Genomic DNA, 14,648 nt, shown 5'->3' with positions numbered 1-14,648 from the left:
ATCAGCTTGAACAAGAGTGAGACCTCATCTCTACTAAAAACAGAAAAATCACTTGGGCATTGTGGTGGGAGCCATTAGTCACAGCTATTTGGAAGGCCTATGCAGGAGGATCACTTGAACCCAGGAGTTTGAGGTTGCTGTGAGCTAGGCTGACACCACGGCACTCTAACCTGGGACCTAGGGAAACTCTGTTTCAAAAAGAAAAAGAGTTATATAAATATTAGCTATTATTATCTTATAGGTGAGGGAACTCAGATCCCAACACAGAGCTAGACCTAATCCAGCGCTCTTGCCCAACGTTAGAGGCCTTTGGGTTCCTTGGATTGAGGGAGCCCTGTTTTGGAGCTGGCACAGGAACACCACACCCAGACGTGTGGCACTAGCACTACCTGCATGTCGTCCAGTCTCACCATCATGCGGCTGAGCTGGGTTGTCCATGTTGTCCTTTGGTTCTGAGGCCCAAATGCACAGCCTGAAGGTGGAGTGGTTTATTTACTTCCCATCATGTTTTTCATTGTTGTTTTTGAGACGGAGTATCATTCTGTCACCCTCGGTAGAGTGCCGTGGCATCATCATAGCTCACAGCAACCTCAAACTTTTGGGCTTAAGTGATTCTCTCGCTTTAGCCTCTCGAGTAGGTGGGACTATAGGTGCCCACCACAATACATGCTAGTTTTTCTGTTTTTAGTAGAGAAGGGGGTCTTACTCTTGCTCAGGCTGGTCTCCAACTCCTGAGTTCAAGCAATCTGCCAGCCTTGGCCTCCCAGAGTGCTAGGATTACTGGGGTGAGTCACCGTGCCTGGCCTACTTCCCATCATGTTTGATAGCAACTGGAGGGTGTACTGTACCATTACAATCTGCCCTTTGTCATCAAGATGTAACTGGGTTCATAGAAAGCTTAGACACCCAGACAAAACCCTTGAGTGACTGCGTGCACATGTGTGCATGTGGGGGAAAGAAACATGTACCAACCCACTCAAACCCTGCAGCTTTCTTTGCAGTGAGAGTGTGCTGGCAACAAAGGGCTGGGGCTCCCCAGAATAGTTGGGAAATGATACCTTTCTAAGAGGGGAGTAGTTCTAATTAAGACACATGAAAAACACGTTTCCCTGAAACTCCATCCTTCCTAGTGACTGAAGAAAACAAGGTGGGGAATGGTGTATCTGTCCATTTGCCTTGTTAACAAAGGAAACTGTTTTTTTTTTTTTTTTTTGTAGAGACAGAGTCTCACTCTATCGCCCTCGGTAGAGTGCCGTGGCCTCACACAGCTCACAGCAACCTCCAACTCCTGGGCTTAAGCGATTCTCTTGCCTCAGCCTCCCGAGTAGCTGGGACTACAGGCGCCCGCCACAATGCCCGGCTATTTTTTGGTTGCAGTTTGGCCGGGGCCGGGTTTGAACCCACCACCCTCAGTATATGGGGCCGGTGCCTTACCGACTGAGCCACAGGCACTGCCCTGGTTTGGTTTTTTTTTACAGCTGCAGTCCAGTGGGCAGTAACTGAAAAACAGACTAAGGGCATAGTTCCCTGTTCCCAGACTTCTGCCTAGAGTGCTTTGTAAGAGAGAGGCTCTGCTCCAGCAGGGCCCTAGGCAAGAGGGCCAGTGTAGCTCAGGGTGGCCCAGTGTATTCCACACCAGGGTACTTTTTGCAGCTCAGATGTCAGGAGAGGAGCATGGAAGGGAATAATGGTTGGCTGGGGGGAGCAGTGAGGAAGGGCTCTCACAGCACAGCTGGTCTGGATGCCAGCTGTGGGGCAGGTTCTAGCTTGACTTAGCCTCCAGAAGGGCTCTGAATGAGCAGGAAAGCTGAAGAGGCAGAATTGAATTTCCTGCTGTTCCCTAAGTTTTGTAGGTGTCAGTAGCAGATGGTAGATGCTCTGCAGTGGTACAGCCGTCTGCATGCCTCGTTTTTCACTTGTCTGTGAGGCACTCACACCCAAGGGGTCCCGTCTTTCAACCTCAGTGAAACAGTGGTTGGTTCTCAACAGACAGCCTGCATGTGTTAGGGGGCGCCAGGACCAGGAGGGTGGTCCTAGAAACACTTAAACACTCTACTTTGTATTTCATCTGCACATTCAATTAACTTTGAATTTTAGAACTGCAATAGATCTAGATTTTCTGTTTCTTTCTTTTTTTGTTTTTTAAGATAGGGCCTTGCTTTGTCACCCAGGCTGGAGTGCAGGCTGCCTCTGAATTACTGAATCACAAATTTTTAGCCGGGGGCTGGGCAAGGTGGCTCACACCTGTAATCCTAACACTCCCAGAGGCTAGGTTGAGGAGTGGATTGCTTGAGCTCAGGAGTTCAAGACCAGCCTGAGCAAGAGCAAGACCCTGTCTCTACTAAAGATAGAAAAACTAGCCAGGTGTTGTGGTGGGCACCTATAGTCTCAGCTCCTGGGGAGGCTGAGGTAAGAGGATCCCTTGAGCATGAGACTGAGGTTGCTTACATATGAGATATGCTTACAAATTGTAATAATATATACCGATAGTTAGCCAGTCTATTGTATCTTTATATCTTGTAATTGCAGAAGCCAAATGTGACTTGAGTATTACAATTTTAGTACAGATTTTTCTTTTCTTAAAATGTGTATACATTTTTTGTACCCTCTGTACTTATTAAAGAGCACCATTAAATTTGATTTCATTGAACTACTTTAAAATTTAGCTTACAAAGGTAAAATACCCAGTGGTTAATGAAAAAACAAAACCCTCTTATTTTTTGGATTATTTGGTTCATTTTAACAAAGATGTATCATCCTACTGCCTTTACCCCAGTGTTGATTTCAAGTTGTAAGTTAGAGCAAAGAGCACGCAGTGTTAACGCTTGCCAATTTTCTGATGTCTCATTTCTTCAAGTTGGCCTGAACTATATATAGTTTTTCAACCAAAATATTTTTCCCTGAAAATTATTTAAGCAATACCAAAAACAATGAGAAATCACATTTGTTTTCTTGGATTTATTTAAGGAACACAAAAACAGTGCATCTAAATGATTTTTAAAAAAAACAATTTGTTTTTAATTCATCATATGCTGACTCACCAACCCATATGCAGTTTAAAAGGTGGTTCAAAGACATCTGATTTCTACCCAAATTGTTTCAGATTACTAAATTTGATACAAGAACATGTGAAATTTCTTCCTGGGTGGTGACAGGCACCTTGTACTCATTTGCTTGGAACCATTCACACACCCTTCCCCCATCCCCCACACACAGTCTTGCCCATTCCCTAGTGACCATAATACACACTTGGGAAACAGCTGGCTGGGATCATCTGATTTTTGGTGGAGTTTTGTTTGTACCTGCAAAATGCTAACTGGCCTTGTGAGGATCAAATTTCAATCTTGGATTTATTGGAATCATGTTCCAGTTAACAGAGCTTCAAACACCAAACAGTTAAGCAAATAAGCAAAATCAACTTTTGCTTTTCATGTATCCAAGGCGAGATTAGGGCTTTTCAAAGAAATAGTTCATGAAAAAAACCAAAAGCATAAATGAGAAATTAGAGAGGTTTTTAGTGAGCATTAAAGGAAAAAACTCACAATTTGATTCCATTTGTTCTAGGGAGAAGAAAACTGGTATGAAAGAAAACAGCTTCATTTTTAGGTTTTGTGGTGGGTCCTAACCTAACAATGAAAGTTTTTTGTTAAAACCATCATAAAAATTACAACTAATCTAAAATATAACAGCCAGTGTTCTTTAGGATTTAAAAAAGTGAGATATTCCAGGTTTAAGCAAATGGTTCATAGGGTTGCCAAATGCATTCCCATGAGAGTTTCTTAAGCTGTGGGAACAGAGCCATGCTCAATCTCATTTGCCCACAAGGACTAAAATTCAACGACATGTACGTATCTATTTTAAGACCTGCCCTAGTTCAATACTCAGGTATTGGGGTTTTGGCTAGATATGTCTGCTACCTGCATGGGAAGCTGTTTTCAATTCTTTCATAGCTCATACCAGAGCACAGACGGTATCAGGGCAGGAAAAGAAAGCAACTTTATGTCAAACCTGCAGGTAAAATCCTTAATGTAGAAGAGCAACTAATTTGCCAGCCCCACAGATTTTGTTTTTACAAATTAAGGTACTTAGTAGTAAAAAGTCAAAAAAATTTTTTTGCATGATAGAGGAGTGAACTTTATTATTCACTTTATTATAAAGAAAGAGAACTTTATTATTTGCCATAATAAAGTTCCATAAACCAGGATATAAATGCCTATGAGCCAGTAATTTAAAAAAGAAGATTAAAAAAAAGTGCATCAATCCTAAATGGATATGTAATAAATCCACTCCAGGTCAAAGATAGTATAAGAACAAGTCTTAAATTCTTAATAGCAAGGATTAGAATGGAAATAAGAAGCTGAACAGCAGCAAGGCTAGTACTATGTATCCAACATTACTTCCTCGAAGGAACAGAAGGGGGGAAAGCACAATTCTGAGTGCTCATTCTGCATTTCAGCATCTCAGAACTTTATCCAAAACAGGAAAAGCTAATCCAGAAACTCCAGTCTGTTCATTATCATTGCTGAAGGGTGTTTTTAGGAATGACAGAATTACTCCCCAGGGACAGGCTGTGTGTGGCAGAAGCCCACTCTCACTAGGAGGCTGGCTAAGAAGGGAGTCAGGGAGGCAGCTAAGTCAGCAAGCAAGTGGCCTCCGAGGTTCTGGCTTTCAAGTCTGTGACACTGCTGTGGAACTGAGGGGACAGTAGACCCATCTACTGTGGGTTCTGTTGGTTAAAAATGCAACAGGTTGCATTCATAGCACTTTAGTTATTTAAAAAAACAAAACTTCATCCTTCTTCCCCCACCCCACCCACCTGTAGGAAAGGAGATATTCATTAAGCATTTTTAAAAAAGATTTCTGTAGTGCTATTAAAGTTCAAATGTAAAACCTAACAGAAGCCCCAAATTGTTAGGATTATCTCAAGGGATCCTGAATTGGATATTGTAAGTTGACATAAAATGAAATGAGCTGGACTCAAGCTGTTGGCTCAATCTCTCCACACCAACAGTCCCTGGTTTTGTTCCACCTGGAGTGGTCCCATGCCACCCCCTCAATGAACCCACCGGGCAGCAGCAGGGTGGCTGTTTGGGGGAAGCTACTGGTTTTGCCATTTGCTTCCAGAATCACATAGACTATAACAAACTTTACATTAAACACTGTTTAGTCCTGAGTTGGGTGAAAGCCCATTGAGGAGGGGGCTGAGTTCATTTGGACTCTCTTCCCTCCCTGGCGTGGCGTCATACGTGGCCTTCAGTTTTCTGGTCTTCCATTACTTGATTTTGTGTTTCTTTTTCATTGGTGACCCCTTCTAAAGTCTTCTTGCCCATTGCTTTATTGGCCTCTTCCTAAGGAAGAAATAAGAAATCAAGAGACTTAGAGAAAAAAGATGTGAAGCAAATAAATCCTGTCCCCTCCAGATTATCAGGCCCACAACAAGAGTATGTTACAGTGATTCTATTTAGGTTGTCCAGTTGGGCAGGTCAGGGCACTGCTATCAACAGAGTGCAAGGTTTTGCTTTTCTTTGGTTAAAATCGCTAGCTTGCCCCACAGGACAGCTGTTGAATTAAGTCCATATCCTAATAGAGTCAGGGCAGCAGGAGCACAGCAGAACTCTGCCGGAGGGGAGACCCACCAGCATCTCCTATCACAGTCACCATGGTGGGGCTCTTAATAATACCCCATTTCTCAGGGAAATCAGAAGTTTCAACAAGGAGGAATTATGTGAAGAAAACCCTAACAGATTTAAAAATTTTTAAAAATAACAAAAGCTTTAGTATGTCTCAAGAGAATTTACTTTCTTCATCTCTTGGAGGGACCTACACCTTGTACCTTCTGTTGAGTGGCACTGCCTACTCGACCTTTGGATCCACACCCGCCTCAGATCAGACTGGAAATTGTGTTCCCTATTCTTATGTCTCTCAAGTTGTTGAACTGTCTGTCCCTGTCCCCTATGCTTAACCCTCTTAAACAAACCTCAAAGGGGCAAGGTCAGTTCTTGTCTAGGTGAAGGCAGAGGGTTCCACACACACCTTAGCGTCCTGCTCTGCAAACTTCTTGAACATATTGGCGTAGATCTTGCGGTCTCGCTCGTTGTGCTCCTTGGCCTTTTTTTGGCACATGGAAATCTGCAGTCTTGCAGCCTTGTTCTGGGGATTTACTTCCAGCACTTTCTCAAAGTCTCCCTTGGCTGACTCAAATTCATTCATCAGCAGCTGAGCTTCACCCCTCCTGTACAAGCCTTTCTCATTGGCACTGTCCAGTCCAAGGGCCTAGGAACAGATGGTCTGTCTTTTAGAATGGGTGAGTTTTTATAAGAAGATCAGTAAATAGCTTACCAACGCTCTTTTACCAAGGGTGATGGAAAGGTGTTTTTTAAAAAATGGGGCTTGGGTGGTTCCTGTGGCTCAGTGAGTAGGCACCAGCCCCATATACCGAGGGTGGCGGGTTCAAACCCGGCCCTGGTCTAACTGCAACAAAAAAATAGCTGGGTGTTGTGGCCGGCGCCTATTGTCCCAGCTACTTGGGAAGCTGAGACAACAGAATTGCCCAAGAGCTGGAGGTTGCTGTGAGCTGTGACGCCATGGTACTCTACCGAGGGAGACAAAGTAAGACTCTGTCTCTTAAAAAAAAGAAGGGGGGGGGTCCTCAAGGTAATTATATACTACTGACCAAAACATACTATTAAAAGGCCAGGCGAGGTGGTTCACACCTATAATTCTAGCCTTTGACAGTTTCAGAGGCCTGTGAACTGGCTGAGGACAGTGTGCTGGAACTGTCTAATGCTGTTCTCTTTTTTTTTTTTTTTGAAGAGACAGAGTATCACTTTATGGCCCTCGGTAGAGTGCCGTGGCATCACGCAGCTCACAGCAACCTCCAACTCCTGGGCTTAAGCGATTCTCCTGCCTCAGCCTCCCGAGCAGCTGGGACTACAGGCGCCCGCCACAACACCCAGCTATTTTTTGGTTGCAGTTTGGCCGAGACTGGGTTTGAACCCGCCAGCCTCGGCATATGGGGCTGGTGCCCTACTCACTGAGCCACAGGCGCTGCCCTAATGCTGTTCTCTTGGCCTCTGGGAAGCTGAGGCGGGTGGATTGCCTGAGTTCAGGAGTTTGAGGCCAGCCCGAGCAAGAGCAAGACCCCATCTCTACTAAAAACAGAAAACTTAGCTGGACATGGTGGTACACACCTATAGTATCAGCTACTCAGGAGGCTGAGGTGAGAGGATCACTTGAGACCAGGAGTTTGAGGTTGCTGTGAGCTATAAGCTTGGGCAACCGATTGAGATACTCTCTCAAAAAAAAAAAAAAAAAAAAAAATCTGGGCAGCGCCTGTGGCTCAGTGAGTAAGGCGCCAGCCCCATATACCAAGGGTGGTGGGTTCAAACCCGGCCCTGGCCAAACTACAACAACAAAAAAATAGCCAGGCGTTGTGGCGGGCACCTGTAGTCCCAGCTACTGGGAGGCTGAGGCAAGAGAATCACCTAAGCCCAAGAGCTGGAGGTTGCTGTGAGCTGTGACACTACAGCACTTTACAGAGGGCAACAGAGTGAAACTCTGTCTCTAAGAAAAAAAAAACATCAAAATATACTACTCAAATTATTTTCTGTATTTAATGTAATTTCTAGAAATATTCCAAGGAGACTGGGTGTAGTGGCTGGAGCCTGTAATCCACAATTTGAGAGGCCCAGGCATTAAGATTGCTTGAGGCCAGGAATGGAGGTTGCAGTGATCATACCATTGCACTCCAGCCTGGGCAACACAAGACTTATTACTCAAACAAAAAAAAAAAAGGAGGAAATATGTATAAAATGAAATGTCTGGTCCTGAGAGAGAAGGTCAACGAGAATTTTAAGAAGGTACTTTTAGCTGGGCACAGTGGCTCACACCTGTAATCCTAGCCGAGGATTTTGGGAAGCCAAGATGGGTGGATTGCTTGAGCTCAGGAGTTCGAGACCAGCCTGCGCAAGAGCAAGACCCCATCTTTAAAAAAATAGCTGGGAGTTGTGGTACCAGCTACTTAGGAGGCTGAGGCCAGAGAATCACTTGATCCCAAAAGTCTGAGGTTGCTGTGAGCTGTGACACAACAGCACCCTACTGGGGGCAACATGGTGAGACTCTGTCTCAAAAAAAACAACAAAAGAAAAGAATGTACTTTCACTTTCTTATATGTTTCTACGATGTTTGAATTTTGAATAACTATATTACTTCTATAATTTAAAAAAAGTAGGAAGTTTGAAAAATGTAATTAACCATAACAATCCTTTCTCAGACAAGAATTTAGTGTGATGTCATAGGAAACACTAATTCACAAAACTCAAAAATGTGAGAATATACAAACTAGTTGCCTTTTGTTTTTCTTATACACCAATGAGAAGCTTCTACCCACAGTGTAATATATACTGTTCACTCTGAGACAGGTAACTGAAATAAAGGCATCAACTAGTGTCTGAGTATTGTAACAGTACGTATGATGGTCTAGGTATCAGAGAAATCTCACTATAATCAAAATTTTCCAAATTTCCCAATTCATACTGAGAAACAAATAATCCCAAACATACAAATAAAAAAAACAAAGCAAAATGAAAAATCTTCGACCTGTGGCCGAGAGGAAGAAAAAAGAAGACTAAATATGGGATGGAGCACAGATCTGGAGTTTCTAGATCCTGGCTCACAGGAGACGCTCCTTACCTTATCGCAGCATTCAACAGCTTTGGTGTATTCTCTGAGCTTCAGGTAGCACATGGCCAGGTTCAGAAAGGCAGCCAGCAGGAAAGATTCCGAAGCTTTGGACTCCTTTTCTGACAAACCATATTCCATCTCTAACCAGGATACTATCTTCCCATACTGAATCACCGCCTGCATGTACTTGCCTCCCTAGAAGGAAAAAGCTAGCAATTACTTGTACTTGGCTCTTCAGGGGGTACAAAAGACAAGGAAATCCTCAAAACAAAACAGCCCCTCAGTAGGGAAAAACCAACCTCAGTAGGGGTGGTTTCCTTCTGCCTTTGGCAGTTTCATAGGCCTGTGAGCTGGCTCAGGACAGTGCACTGGCCCCGTCTAAAGCTATTCTCCCAGCGTCTCCTTCCCGTTCCCGCAGCAGGCATACACTGAGGCTTCTGGGCTACATTCATTGGTTATTAGTCTTTCAAGAGGATGTGAGAATTGTTAGACTGTGCCACTAGTTTAAGTGAAGGGGAAGTTTCCTTTTTCCTTCTTATGTTCAACATTGCACACTCAATGCTATATATCTAGCAAGTGCCAATCCCGAACACAGCAAATCTTATCTCAATGAGTCTCTATTGCAACTATTAAACTGTCATTTTTGGTGCTAAAGCACCTCTAGACAATAAATAAGTAAATGAGTGTGGCTGTGTCTTGGTAAAACTGTACTCACAACAGCAGGCAGTGGGCCGCATTTGCCTCACATGCTGTCGTTTGCTGACACCTGATCTACAGGCGATGGGAATATAAATAGTTGACGATAGACTCCAACATGAATATCAACTACAAAACCCCGTAATCACACAGATGTGTCAGTCAACTATGTGAGAAAAATCTTTTTCCTATTCATATTTTTGCTCTTTATCTGATCAGTCTGATTCCAATAACCTAATGATCACACGACTCCTTACGTATGTGTGTGTGTGCATACATCTATGCTGTATACAAGAAACTCTGGAGTTGAAACGATGCGTTCACATTTTAGATAAATGAAAGGACGGAGTGACAGCTGGTAAATACACAAATATCCTGGGGTACTGGTGAGGGTTCTCCTTTGCAAGATAAGCTCAAAACACAGACGACACATCCTACCAGATGGTAGGAGAGCAGCCAGAGCCATAAGGACGTCTAACCAAGGAGCAGTGTGAAGACCATGTCACTGGGATTCACCATCATCAAAGCAGTGAGTACATCTCATTGCAGAGTTGTCTCTCCCCACCTTGACCCAGTGACTTGGAGTAAGAAGAGAAAAATCAAAGAGCAAATCTAAGAGAATGTTCCTGTTACACAGAACTTCAAGTGGTGGCATAAGAAATGAGCTCCACAGAAAGGAAGCCTTGTTGTCAATTTTCTGGTAATGAAGACAGGGTAGACCTGTTCTAATCGGAGGGCCTGCGTCTGAATGAGGGCTGTGCTACATCCTCTGAATATCCTACTCCACAAGGTACTTGTTTAGGGGAGGGGGGAGACTCATGGAGCTTTCAGTTTTGTTCAAGAAAGCAATGCAAAAGGATTTGGGGATACTATGAAGAAGGAGGGCATTAAAATAAAAGTCTGTTACCCTTTCTGCCTCAGAAATTTGTGATACAGGTTATTTGTAAGAAGATGAAACCAAGCCCCTTTATTATACATATTGAAATTCTGTTTTTTTTTGGTTTGTTTTTTTTAGACAGGGTATCACTCACTCTGTTGTCTAGGCTGGAGTGTGGTGATGGTGGCACAATCACAGCTCACTGCAGCCTCGAACCCTCAGCCAGCAGTTCTCAACCTGTGGGTCGTGACTCCATTGGGGGTCGAATAACCCTTTCACAGGGGTCGCCCAAGACCATCCTGCATATCAGATATTTACATTATGATTCATAAGAGTAGCAAAATCAGTTATGAAGTAGCAACAAAAATAATTTTATGGCTGGGGGTCACCACAACCTGAGGAACTGTATTAAAGGGTCGCGGCATTAGGAAGGTTGAGAACCACTGGCTTAGGCTCAAGTGATCCACCCGTGTTAGCCTCCTGAGTAGCTGCGACTATAGGTATGTACCAGCCCAGATCAGTGCTGAAATTCTTGAGGAAATTTACACTTGCTATAGATTGAATTGTCTCCAAAACTAAATTCATACGTTAAGTCCTAACCCCCAATGTGATGCTATTTGGAGATGGGGACTTTTGGGAGGAAATTCGGTTTAGAGGAGGTCATGCGAGTGGAGTCCTCCTGATGGGATCAGAGCCCTTGTAAGAAGAGACACCAGGGATGTTGCTTGCCCTCTCTCTCTCCACCTAAATGCACCTGAGGAAAGCTCATGTGAGGGCACAGCAGGAAGGGGAGATAAACAACCCATGGAGACGTCCTCCCAGGGCCCTGATCCTAGACTCCAGCCTCCAGAAATAAATTCCTATTCTTTAAGCCACCCAGTCTATGGCATTTTGCTATAGCACTTGAGCTAAGATAGTATTTACGTTTTATCATAGTCTCCCACTCCTTTCTGGGACACTACAGAAAAATGAGAATAAAGTCCTCACCAGTTTCAGTATTTTTTTTTCCGTTGTCTTTTCACTTGCTGGTTTGTGACCTCTTTGAGGACAGGCAGCATGTCTTATCTCTTTTGGAATATCCAGTATTTAATGCAAAGAGGCCCCTTAATAAAGGTTTGCTGAGTAAATATTAAAGTCAAAGGAATATAACTACGGAATCAAAACTTTTTCCATCACTAGCAGCAAAAACAGATGTGGGGGTAGAAATGGAAGGTACCATTTCATTCTGATTAGGTGGAGGACCGGCACTTCCCTATCACACCCAGTCCCTACACTTGCTCTCTTCTCCTCATCCATGTGTAATGTACCCATTAGCTTTTCTGATTATCTCCTAACTATTGTCATAGAGAAAGAAAAAAAAAAGACACAGGTAAGACAAAGACCTAGATCTTCCTTCAGTTGGTTCTGAATAATCAGAATGGTAGAAGGCTATGGTTTCTAAAAATACAAATACTAGGCTTAACAGTTCCTTCACGTTCATAGTACATTTGAATTTTTTGAAAGTTCTTTCATATATATCATATGTAATTTTATTTAGCTTTCAGCTTACAACGATCAAAAGTGGTTTTTGTTTTGTGGTATTCCTGCTTCTGAGGTACTAATAAGTTCTCAACTTGGGGTGTCCCTGAGGGATATATGGCAATGTTATCACAACTGGGAAGAGGGTGCTGCTGGCTTCTATTGGGCGGAGGCCAGGCACACTGCTGAACATTGTCCTACAATGCACAGGACAGCTCCACAACGAAGAACTATCTGGCTCCTAATCATGCTGGAGTTGAAAAATCCTGGGCTAAAAGAATACAGGAAGGAGAAAAAAGGGTAGGCTCTTCTCAGGAGTACTTTTTTAAAGCCCAAACCCTTGAGTCACAGATGGCTAAGTCATTATTAGTGGTGTCTTGGTTCAGCAAGGGTTGTCAAAACATAGCAAAGCCTGGTTTGTCTGAAAAGGGTTCAGTGGTTGAATGATTTCTGCTAACCAGCTTGCTTTAGAAATGCTGCCTTCTTGGCATCGCCTGTGGCTCAGTTGGTAAGGCGCTGGCCCCATATACCGAGGGTGGCGGGTTCAAACCCAGCCCCGGCCAAACTGCAACCAAAAAATAGCCGGGCGTTGTGGCGGGCGCCTGTAGTCCCAGCTACTCGGGAGGCTGAGGCAAGAGAATCGCTTAAGCCCAGGAGTTGGAGGTTGCTGTGAGCTGTGTGAGGCCACGGCACTCTACAGAGGGCCATAAAGTGAGACTGTGTCTCTACAAAAAAAAAAAAAAAAAAAAAAAAAAAAGAAATGCTGCCTTCTTCCCAAGAAAACCACAAGGGGGTGCAAGAACCTCACATCGCTGCACTCTTGGCACTCAGTTGCCAAATCAGAAAAAAAGAGAAACACTAACCAGGTGTGAAGTTAATGCGATTGTTCCACAGAACACTGTCTGTCTATGAGGGCAAAATCGTGTGTGTTTAACTGGCTTGCACAATGACTGGCATATGTTGTTACCTATGCTTAATAATCATTTTCAGAGCCAAAATGAAGGGTTTCCTCTTATTTTTCTTCTCATTAGTGTTCAGTGGTTGAAATGAGGATTTTATAATCTAAACAGCAAAATCATTCCCATTTAAAAGCTGAGTACAGCTCAACTCTAGTAAGGAGAAAGATTTTACCACGTTAGTGTAAACCAAACACAGGCCAATGGAAACCAATGGCATGAAATACAGATTTTTAGTTCAGCCCATCACTGCACTCACCCACTCATCTGGACTCTGTGCATGTGCACAAGGTGCCAAGTTAAATACCCTGGAAGGACAAGGCCTGGGAGGGCAGCGTAGCAGATCGAAACCTGCCCTGGTCTAAAAGGGAAGGGAAGGTGTGCAGGAAACTATCTTCCAACTATTTTAAAGTCTTACAACTAAAGCTAGGATCACTGCCGGGATCTTTTACCTATAATTATAAAGGTGCCTCCAGGGATGTTTTTAGTGGTACAAAATGTTCAGAGACATTCTGGGAGAAAAGTCTTAGGTCAGTGGTTTTGAACCTTTCATTAATTTTTCCCCACTGGACTAATGTTTTGAAAGATTTTGTCTATCAAATTCCATGTTAAAAATAATTTGTTCCATATGTGTGACTGCTGATCCAGATTTTATCCAAAGATCAGTAATTTTAAGAAGGTTCATAATGTTATGAAATACACAAATCTTTGTTGCAGTTGTAATGCTAATAAGCAACAAAGTTAAGTAACTGTACAAACACTTGAACACTGCTTTCTGCTACTGATCATCCATCCTGGCCATCCCTCTGTATATAACCAGGACACACCCATGTGATACGTGGTTTCATAACATCATTTCATTACCAATAAAGTTCTCTAAAATTCTGTGTCATCAGCTACCAGAGCTTCTGAATAGCTAAACTGTTTTAGTTTTACTGCCCTGAGTTGCTATAATTCTAGTCAAATGCCAAAAACCTCAAACCCTTTCTGTTAATATTCTATTTAGAATTTTTGGGAAATGTATAAAATACAATTAGACTTTTATGGATTCAGGAATATAAGAAACACTGTTCAACACCCATAGTCATAAGGCATTTTATAGATATTTTTCTTTTTTATTCCAGTGCATTGTGCATTTGGGTATGCAAATAACCCATTTGGAATCTTACTTAAATACTTTAGAAGTATCCAATATACCTCAATTATAATTTAAAAAAAAATCAAACTTGCTCTTCAAAGTTTGGAAATCCATAGAAACTTAGGGCTGGGAGAACACGGGATCATTTAGTTTAACTTCTTCACTTTTCACATGAAAATACAGAAGACCCTCCATAGCTGACCACCTCCCTACATTCACTACCCCCTTAAGTTGACTTAGTTTTCATAAGACGGGACATCACAACCAGTACAGCAGGCCTAGTTCCTTATGTTGACCACTTCTGTATGTTGACCAGTTTGTTACAGTCCTTTGGGTGGTCAACTTACAGAGGTTCTATTGTATTATTATTATTATTATTTTCTTTTTTTGAGACAGAGTCTCAAGTTGTTTCCCTGGGTAGAGTGCTATGGCATCATAGCTCACAGCAACCTTCAATTTGGGCTCAAGCGATCCTTTTGCCTCTGTTTTTCTACTTTTAGTAGAGACGGGGGTCTTGCTTTTGCTCAGGCTGGTCTTAAACTCGTGAGCTTATTAGGCAATCCACCTTTGGCCTCCCAAAGTGCTAGGATTACAGGTGTGAGCCTTTTTTTTTTTCCTTTGGTGAGACAAGAGTCTCACTCTGTTGTCCAGACTAGAGTGCCGTGGCATCAGCCTAGCTCATAGAAACCTCAAACTCCTTGGCTCAAGAGATCCTCCTGTCTCGGCTTCTTGAGTAGCTGGGGCTACAGGTACCCACCATAACACCTGGCTAACTTTTCTA

General features: G+C 43.0%; 1 protein-coding gene across 9 annotated transcripts in view; it reads right to left on the bottom strand.

Moving 5' to 3' along the window:
* Nucleotides 1-4,839: 4,839 nt before the first annotated feature.
* Nucleotides 4,840-14,648, bottom strand: part of FKBP5 (FKBP prolyl isomerase 5) — a 118,325-nt gene continuing 108,516 nt past the window's right edge. For all 9 annotated transcript variants that reach the window (XM_053603725.1, XM_053603724.1, XM_053603723.1 and 6 more), the window contains 3 exons: nt 8,692-8,877; nt 6,034-6,273; nt 4,840-5,348 (listed from right to left, as the gene is read on the bottom strand). In XM_053603725.1, coding sequence (XP_053459700.1) covers nt 5,241-5,348; nt 6,034-6,273; nt 8,692-8,877 — 534 coding nt within the window. In that variant the 3' untranslated portion in view covers nt 4,840-5,240. The remainder of the gene's footprint in view (nt 5,349-6,033; nt 6,274-8,691; nt 8,878-14,648) is intronic.

The sequence above is a fragment of the Nycticebus coucang genome, chromosome 9, assembly GCF_027406575.1.
Source record: "Nycticebus coucang isolate mNycCou1 chromosome 9, mNycCou1.pri, whole genome shotgun sequence".
Lineage (NCBI taxonomy): Eukaryota > Metazoa > Chordata > Mammalia > Primates > Lorisidae > Nycticebus > Nycticebus coucang.
Note: the sequence above shows the minus strand (reverse complement) of the source record. Positions and strands in the feature narration are given on the sequence as shown.